This window comes from Onychomys torridus, chromosome 4, assembly GCF_903995425.1.
Source record: "Onychomys torridus chromosome 4, mOncTor1.1, whole genome shotgun sequence".
NCBI lineage: Eukaryota > Metazoa > Chordata > Mammalia > Rodentia > Cricetidae > Onychomys > Onychomys torridus.
The window spans coordinates 133,083,379-133,092,760 of record NC_050446.1 but is presented as its reverse complement, the minus strand read 5'-3'; the positions used below and the strand labels follow the sequence as shown (position 1 = coordinate 133,092,760).

General features: G+C 47.1%; 1 protein-coding gene across 1 annotated transcript; it reads left to right on the top strand.

The window, feature by feature from the left end:
* Nucleotides 1-317: 317 nt before the first annotated feature.
* Nucleotides 318-8,344, top strand: Prelid3b (PRELI domain containing 3B). The gene is made up of 6 exons (XM_036186265.1): nucleotides 318-526; nucleotides 3,958-4,126; nucleotides 5,023-5,112; nucleotides 6,047-6,117; nucleotides 6,228-6,330; nucleotides 7,460-8,344. Exons 1-6 carry the CDS (start codon nucleotides 495-497, stop codon nucleotides 7,580-7,582), a joined length of 588 nt encoding a protein of 195 aa, XP_036042158.1. The 5' UTR covers nucleotides 318-494; the 3' UTR covers nucleotides 7,583-8,344.
* The last annotated feature ends 1,038 nt before the right edge of the window (nucleotides 8,345-9,382 follow it).

Below are 9,382 nucleotides of genomic sequence, written 5' to 3'. Positions count from 1 at the left end.
GGAGAATGGGCACAGCGCTGATTGCGACCCACAATCGTTTAGCTTTAAGTAAAAGGTGGAACTAACTCTCTAAGACACCATCACGAAAGCGTGCTCTGGTGAACGCCGCCAGGATTGGCCACGTCCAAAGAGAAGACATGAAACGTTTCAAGAAGCCGCCAAATGCAAAATGTCCCGCCCGCAAGCTCCGTGCATGCGCAGGACAGCGCCGGCCCGCCGGCCTCCGCGCTATCCAGCTCTGCGCCAGCGCACTGAGCCCTCACGAAGGCAGGGCTTAGTTGCGCGGAGCGCGAGGGGCGGGGCCTGGATGTGCCGAAGGGCGGGGCCTAACCGGCTCGGCCAAGCCGCGGGACTGCACTTCCGGGCGCCCTCGCGCTGGGCCCGACGGCGCCTGCGCGCTGCGAGGCCGGCCGGCCGGGACGGGGCGGGGCCGGTGAACTTCTGTGCCTCGTCGTCCCGGGACGCCGCAGGACACTGGGCAGGCGGCTGGCACCATGAAGATCTGGACTTCGGAGCACGTCTTTGAGTGAGTGTGGGCGCGGCTACCGGTTCCCGCGCCGTTGGGGAGCTTCCTGGCATCGGGTGTGACGGAACAAGCGGGGCTGAGCCCGGGGCCCGGGGCCCGCCAAGGTCACGACCCCAAGCCGAGCTAGGGCCTCCGTCACCCCGGGCGTGGGCCCCCAGCCACTGACGGAAGACGGGAGCGGGCCGTCGGGCCTGACCCGGAAGTGACTTCCGGCAGGGGTCGCAGAGCACTAGGCCCCGACGGCCTTATGGTGCCTAGGGTGTTGTGAGCTCCGACTGCCTCGTGGTTGCTTGGAGTGGCCTGACGGAACCCCGACGCGTTCACGGTGGCCTGGAGTGCCCTGACTGATACCCGACGGCCTCACAGTGCCCTGGGGTATCCTAATTGAACCCATGGTGGCCCAGGCTGGCCTGATTGAGGCCCCCCAGTTCATGGACCTCCCACGGACATCCAGGCAGCCGCCCATCCAGGAGGAGTTTCTTCCTGATGTGCTCAGTCAATACCACCATCATGCCAACCTTGGTGACAGTCAGCCTGAGGAACAGCCAGAGGTCTGGAGACCAGGGCTTGCTCTTCCAGATAATTTGTGACCTTGGTTTCCCATTCTATGAGCCATGACAGTTGAGCAAATAGCCAGTCTCTGCCATCACATCCAGTCATAACTTTATGGTTCTCTGAACTTGTAATGGAAAACAGGACCAGAGACTGTGGTGTGTTGGGAATTACACCGCCCAAGTCACAGTGCCACATACTCGATACCATGGGGCTTTCCACCCAGCCCTCCCATCCCCGATAACCCCCTGTTCCAGCATTCCTTGGTTGACTGACCCATTGTTCTCTATTGTAAAATGTCACCTTATCATAATTATCGTTGACTTAACATTTGAATTCACTTCCAGATGATCGGGGCTGTTTCATTTCGCCTTTGTTGCCACACTGTTTTAATAGTATAGCTTTGTGGTATGTTTTAATCTCGGCAGGCCAATACTTTTAAAAACTGAGGGCAATTTTAAAAGAAGTTGTGAACATTTTTCCATAGTGGATCAGCTGCATCTGAGGGTCTCCTGTACCCCATTAGGACAGAATACTGGAACCAGAAGGGAATCAACACTTTTGGGACTGTGGGGCCATAGGACTGTAGTCCTTAGAGTGCTTTTTAACCTGGTCACAGCCTTTGATAGTCTATTTCAGAAGAAGAGATTCTACACCCCTGTCCTCTTCTGGATCTGAATGCTTTAGAGTTGCCGGCAACAAGTCCCATGTGCGAAGAACTGGTTCCTCCCTTTCAGTCCTCAGCACTCTTCCCTCGGCTTGTCTCTCTCTCCACTCCTCTGCCCTTGAACCTTTTCCTCACCTTTCTACCAGTGTGTGTTTTCAGTGACATTTGGTCCTCGGCCTCCTGTCTTTTACTCTTCATGCCTGACCTTAGTCCTTTTTGTCGCTCCAGTGCCTGTCTCCTAGAAGACAGATCTGCAGATAAATGCTGTCGGTACCCTCCAGATAGCCGAGCCACCCAGCCCACACACGTATGGCACCCATGTCTCAAGCAGGATGTGCTGCATGCCTATAACCCTAACATTTCAGAGCCTGAGGCAGGAGAATTGCCATGAATCTGAGGCTAGCCTGAACATAGTACTACATAGTATGTGCTGGGCAGCCTGGACTGCTCCGCATGTGGAGTCTCAGAAAACAGAATGGCAAACATGGGAGCACACTGAGCTTCTGACTTCACCTCCTGGGTTGCAGTCCTGATGTCTCTCTACCATTTCCACGGTTCCATGTTGAGAGCGTTGCTCTCCAGCAGAATCCCAAGTCTTTCTTCATCCACACATCTTGGATTTTTGGGGCACTTCTGAGGCGTGGCATATTATTAGCACTCAATGTGGAATCACTTGTTGAGTCTTCCAGCATCTGAGTGAACAGTATGTCCCAGCACAGCTTTTTTAAGAGTCCAAAACAACTGTTGCCACCTCTGTCCGTTAACAGTGTTCCCATTTACAGGGCTGAGATTGGACAGGTCACCAGCTGTGGTCAGGATTTCGGTGTTCCATGAATGTCTGCCGAGATCTTTTTCACATAATCATGTTTTTACCAATACAGCTAAAACTCATTGCTGGAACACTAGTGACCATGGTGTGTGCCCTTGGTGAGATTTGAGCTAGGTCAGCGGTGCTGTTTAAAGTTGGACTGGAGGAGACAGTGTATTTCAGACCTGCTTAAGATGTGGCAGCCAAGAAACTCCAATGTGCTTTTGTAACTGAACTGAACACTCATGTTGTAGATGCCAGCCCATCAGTAGTAGAGCTTTTAAGACTCAACTGTCCTTGGTTTAACACGGGTTTGTGTCATTAAAGATTTCTGATGTTACTGTTGAGTCAGATCTAAGGTTTAGATTCAGTTTGAATAAACCAGGTGGCCTGTCCCATATTTGAGAGTCATTAACCTTACTGTCACTAAATAAAACCCTGCTGGTGCTGTTAAAAACAAACAAAACAAAAAGTCGCCGGGCAGTGGTGGCGCACACCTGTAATCCCAGCACTCGGGAGGCAGAGCCAGGCGGATCTCTGTGAGTTCGAGGCCAGCCTGGTCTACAAAGCGAGTTCCGGGAAAGGCACAAAGCTATACAGAGAAACCCTGTCTCAGAAAAGAAAAAAAAAAAAAAAAAGTCGGCCTGGAGAGCACTGAGGGGCAAATCACAGTAAAGCACAGCAGCCCCGGGTCCTTTATTAATTCTTCAGAAAGGGAGAAAAGCTAAGTGCATGGAAGGCAGCTAATCTGGCTTCCTGACCGAGAGGGCCTTGTCTGATTATCATTTTAGTTAGTTGCCTCCGTGATAGTCAGGGCTTGGCCAAATCACTGCCATTGGGGGCTATTTCAGTTGATGAAGCTGTTGCTTACGTACCTGCATGGACTGTGGAATGGGGCTTGAGATGAAATAGAAGTTAAGGCTCGTTTATAGGATATTCTTAACCAATGAAAACATTAAAACCATGTCACTGGTTGTCTATGGTTCTGGAAAATGAATGGGGTTGAGGTTTTCTGTTGACAAGGTGTAGTTGTCAGCCTGGTTCTCTACAAAACTGAAATGGATTAATGCCCACCTGCTTTGCTTTTAGATTAACAAGAGCAGTGTGGTTTGTGGGCACAGGTGTGGCTTGAAATCCATCTCCAAAGAGCAGAGGCACAGATAAATAGTATAGGAAGGGTGGGTCAGACTACAGATGGACCAGCCGGCTTTGGTACTGACTGTGGGAGAGGCATGCTTCTCTAAGGGTTTGCTTCTTAAGGCATCTGGGGTGCTGTACACATTTAAAAATTGTCACCGCTCAGTGTCTCCAAAAGTTATTTCCAACATAACTTGTTGCCATAAAGCACACCTTGCTGTGTAGAAGAATGACTTACTTCATCCACCATTTTTGGTTTGTCTGCAGCCACCCATGGGAAATGGTTACCACAGCTGCAATGCAGAAATACCCAAACCCCATGAACCCAAGCGTGGTTGGTGTTGACGTGTTAGACAGACATGTCGATCCCTCTGGAAAGCTGCACAGCCATAGACTCCTTAGCACAGAGTGGGGCCTGCCTTCCATTGTGAAGTCCGTAAGTATGCCCTGCCTGGGAAAGTGCTGGAATCTTCTACCATATTCCATTTAGTTGCCATGTTGAAATTACATTCTAATAAAGGAGTTAGGAATGTGTGGTGAATTAGAAATACTGTTCAGTCCTCCTAAAGGTACCATGGCTGTAGCAAGCTGGCTCGGTGGAGAAGGGGTCACATCTTTTCCTGCTTTTGCTCCAGTCTGAGGCCTACCATGGAATTTACAATGGTTGGGTCCTAACTATTAGGTGACTTTAGGCCCTTGTAGGTTGTGAACATTAAGTGACCAGGATTGTGTCTGGCTGGCTGTTCAACATTTAGGCCATGGTCTGGTACTTTCTCTACATGTAAAAGTGGTTCTATTTCTATGACAAACCATCAACCAGTGAGAAACTAGAATGCCAGTTGGTGTGATAACACTGGTGGCACTTGGATTCAGGCTTCTGTATTGGGTCTCTATTCAGAAGAAGGAGCCTGCTTTCCACCACAGCAGAGGAGGGTGGGCTTGGGACACACCCATGGAAGGGTACTTGTTATGGATGTACCCCCTCAGCTGTGAGGCCTACTTACTTACCTAGCCAGTTGGGGTGGGGCGGGGCTTCTCCCTGGTCTGCTTGAGACACTGACTGATGCGGTATTCCTGCTAGACAGGGTGCTACCCGGGGTCTTCTGACTTCCAGATGCCCCCTTCCCTGCATCAGCATCACACCGTGGCGAGTACAACATCACAGCATCAGCGAGCTGGTTGCTGATTGCCTCTGGTGAAGTCCTTAAGTAGGGCATATGTCAGTCTTGGCTTCCTCTGTGTGCAAGTCCCTGTTACCTCCAAATTAATGTATTTGTACCTAAGTGAAAGATGGATGTGCTTGACTGGTACTAACTGTAATGTTGCCTGTAGCTTATTGGTGCCGCAAGAACAAAAACGTACGTGCAAGAGCATTCTGTAGTTGACCCGGTAAGAAAGACAATGGAGCTCAAGTCCACTAACGTGAGTCCTGCCTTCTTTATTTTAATTCTTCAGTCTTTGACCTAAGATGACAAATGAAATATGTGCATGAGTACATGCTATGAAAAGGCAGTGTCTGGCTGGACATAGTGGTATATGCCTGTAGTCCAGCTGCTTTGAAGACTGAGGCAGGAGACTCACAAATTCAAAGCCAACATGACTAGATTGCATTCAGGGCTATTCGGGGCAACATAAAGAGAGGCTCCTTTATTCTTTTTTATATATAGTTTTTGTTTTGTTTTTTTTTTCGAGATAGGATTTCTCTGTATAGTCCTGGCTGTCCTGGAACTAGCTCTATATACCAGGCTGGCCTTGAACTGAGAGATCCACCTGCCTCTGCCTCTGGAGTGCTGGGATTAAAGGCTTCACCACCACTGTTCAGCTTATTTATTTCTTTTAAAGGCTAGGGGCATGATAGAGTACTTTCCTAGCATGTTGGTGGCCCAAAGTCCAATCCCCTAGTATCCCAAAGTTAAAAATAAATAAATAATAATAAAGGAGGGGAAGTACTATATACACCCCAGCCCTGAATTTCCTAAATTCATTTTCTTTTTTTGCATTTAGAGTATAGGGGAGGGTCATGCTCAGGAAACCCTATGAAGGAAGTCAGGACAGCCTACCATGGGAGTCAGCTCTCTCCTACCAGGGGATAGATAGAGCTCAGGTCATCAAGCTTAGGGAAACACTTTTCTTTACCTGTGGAGCCACCTTCCTGTCCAAATAAAAGTTTGATGAAATTTAAGTATAAATTTAAATAGTGAAATTTAAATTACAGTTTCCCAGTAATGCCAAGATGGTTTATTTTAAGTTTTTTGTTTTGTGAATTTAGTAAATAAGATTTTGAGTTGTGTGTTGATTTTAGAAATCTTTCTAATCATAGTTTCCAAAGTGTCCTGACTTTTTCTTCCCGCTGCAGATCTCATTTACAAATATGGTCTCAGTAGACGAGAGGCTCACATATAGGCCACATCCCCAGGACCCAGAGAAGTAAGTAAAGCTGGGTAGTGGCCTGGCTCAGTGAAGAACTCTTGTTCCTTGGTGGCTTGCTCTTTGAACATCAAACATGAGTCATCTAAAGCTGTGGGTTGTTTTGCTAGAACTGTCCTGACCCAGGAAGCCATCATCACCGTGAAAGGGGTCAGCCTCAGCAGCTACCTTGAAGGACTCATGGCAAGCACCATATCTTCCAACGCTAACAAAGTAAGTGGGCCAGGCACTATCTTCCTCATTGCTCCTCACCCCAGGTTCACTGCCTGTAAAGGCTTGTGCTGAATGCAGCTGTCCCCGAAGCTGACTGGCCACTCTGGAGGGAGAGGCAGAACATTAGGCAGTGTTTGTGTGGGCTCTGGAGTCCAGCACAGCTCTGTTGACATGACAGCATCGAAAGCAGCCCAGGCCTGGCCCATTTAGACATGCTTGGATGTGAACAGTGCTATGTCTGCAGAAAGTGCTGGTCCTCGGCAATAGTTTGTTATGCCCATCAGTTTTAGACGTTTTTACTTCTGATTACCATCATGAAATTATCTGATACACATGCCACATGTGTGTCTTGTACATAAAATAGTGAGTTCCCCCACACTTGTTTTACTCCATTGGAATGACCCCCATGTTAAAGCAGTAAGTTTGGGGGAAGATGCCCAACACATTGTTGCTCTAACATGTCTCACCGAGTCATTCCGACAAGGCATGCTCAATACACAGGCAGCCAAACAAATGTGCTGCCATCAGAGGACTCAGGAAGGCAGCAGTAATCATACCGCACCCCGCTAGGAAAGGAACAGTAAAGGCAGGCGTGAGTGTTCAATGAGCGTTTGATAACTGATGTCTGTGCCAAGTGCTGAGAGGGAGTCGGTGCAAGCAGTATCCAGGAAGAACATTCGGGTGGGGAGCGGCACGTGCAGAGGCCCTTGACAGGAAGCCTGAAGTGTTCCTCCTTCATTCCTCAAGAAACTGTAGAGCCTCAGGAAGGAAGAGGGCTGGGAGGGGAGGGGGGTCAAGGACCAGATCCTGGGGTGTGTGCACGGTTGATTTACAGCTTTGATACAAAGAAAAGGGGCTTGACCACTCCAGTCACACAGTCAGTAAGACATCCTGCCACGCAGCCTTACATTCTTCTACAACATCTGCACACAAAATAAAATTTGGCTTCTGGATCAAGCCAATTGCTCAAGGCCTTTGGTATCTGGTAAATTATAACTGAAAAGCAAAAGAAAGCAGGGGCCAGAGATCTGTCCTTGAGGCTTAACCTATAGCACCCCCGCCGTCCTGCTTGCCATCTCCATTTCGTATACCTTTGCTCTCACAATAATAAATTCCTGCACTTCTTAAGGGCCGAGAAGCAATGGAATGGGTGATACACAAACTGAACGCTGAAATTGAAGAATTGACAGCATCAGCAAGAGGAAGCATAAGGACACCAATGGCGGCCGCAGCAGCGTTGGTAGAAAAATGACAATGGAAATTGGTGTGCAGCTACAGGGCCCCCAGGACTCTTCAAGCTGACATCATATTTATTTGTTATTTAAAAGATACCGCTATTTTAGGTAGATTTTTTTTTTTTTTTTTTTTAATGAGCTGGGGTAAGGCTGTGACTTTTGATCAAAAGATGGAGAGCTTCTAAATCAAAGTGATCGTCTGGGGTGGACAGGCTTGAGGGAACTGACTGACTGGAGGAGAGTCTGTGCTCTTGTGAACAATTAACGGGTTTGTTTGTTGTTATTTAAGTACTTAGAAGAAATCCATGTTGATCTCGGGTCTCCTTAGGGAGAATCTTAAAGCCTTTTAGGTACTGGAACACGACCTGGCTGCAGACAACCAGAACACAGTCCAGCTGCCCTGGCGTCTACCCACTTGACTGATGCAGTGAACTAGAACCACCTGTGTGAGGAACTCCCTTTAAAAAGAGAAATTGTATAATTTCAAATGAAATTAATTTGTATAAAACAACTCGCCCTGTTAGAAACCAGTGTTTGGATTTGGATTTAAATGATATTTTTGGAGTGAAAATTATCACTAAGGTAATCTCTGACTCCAGTAAAAATAGTATTTTATTGTATTAACGGGTACTGTATTGATTTGCCAAAGTTTTGTGACTTAGTAAAGGCATTCCCTTCTTGAATTTGTACTTTGTGATTTGCATGCTGTACTGTGGGCTGGTTATGTTAACTGAGAAAATAAAGTCATTACCTGAGTGTCGCATCACTCTTAAACAGAACCTGAGACAAAAGAGCAGCTGTTCACATCTCTTAGCACTTCACATTTACTTAACTTATAAATTGCCACATGTCAAAATCATGGTTTTGTAATTGCTAAGACATGATATGTCAGGTTATTTGAATATAATTACTTTGGGGGGTAATTATGACCACAAAACATCTTTTTTATGGGAAGAGCTATCCATCATTTGAGACTCAAATGTCACCTAGATTAGCGGTACTTTTAACACGGGGTGCTGGGTGAGAACAGAACGGGGGAGGGGACACCTGGAAGACTGATGCTGTTTTGGGGTGCCAGAGGATGGCTGCAAAAAAGCCATAGATTGCCGATCACTAATGGTGTTTGCCCTGATGCCTACTGTCCCTACTGTCTTGTCAGGGTGACTGGCTTTTGACGTTTTTGGGTTTTTTTTGTTGTTGTTGTTTTTGTTTTTTTGGTTTTTTGAGGCAGGGTTTCTCTGTGTACTTTTGGTGCCTTTCCTGGATCTCGCTCTGTAGACCAGGCTGGCCTCGAACTCACAAAGATCCACCTGCCTCTGCCTCCCGAGTGCTGGGATTAAAGGCGTGTGCCACCACTGCCTGGCCCTGGCTTTTGACTTTTATGGAACAAGCTTCTTAGTTTTCCTAGAGAGACTAGTTAATATGTATGCAAAACCACAGAGACTTTTAAATGGCTTTAAAATTCTTGTCTTCCTACTTTAAAAGGTTGCTTAGCTTAAGAATTCTTTGGACACTTATTAAAGCAGGTTAAATCTAATGAATTAAACGAAGCTAGTTTTGACAAGTGGAATAACATTCCAGCTAAGCAGAACACCACTAAATGTTCGTGTTGGACAAAGTATTTGGTGTGGTTTCTATGAATCACACCTGCTCTGGAAAGGATCTGATGCCCTAATGATTTTTTATTTAAACTTCAGTTTAAAATTATATAAAACTTTATTTTGCAATACAGTTCCATCTTAAATGGCTGTTTAAATACAAATGTACAGCCAGCGAAGTTTTTGGGGAGGTCACCGTCCTGCCTGGTAGAACCCTGA

Excerpts from the sequence above, each read along its gene's own strand:
- Prelid3b (XM_036186265.1), top strand. The coding sequence starts at position 495 with ATGAAGATCTGGACTTCGGAGCACGTCTTTGA. Across the intron at positions 527-3,957 it reads ACTTCGGAGCACGTCTTTGA|CCACCCATGGGAAATGGTTA; the intron begins GTGAGTGTGGGC and ends GTTTGTCTGCAG. Across the intron at positions 4,127-5,022 it reads TGCCTTCCATTGTGAAGTCC|CTTATTGGTGCCGCAAGAAC; the intron begins GTAAGTATGCCC and ends TGTTGCCTGTAG.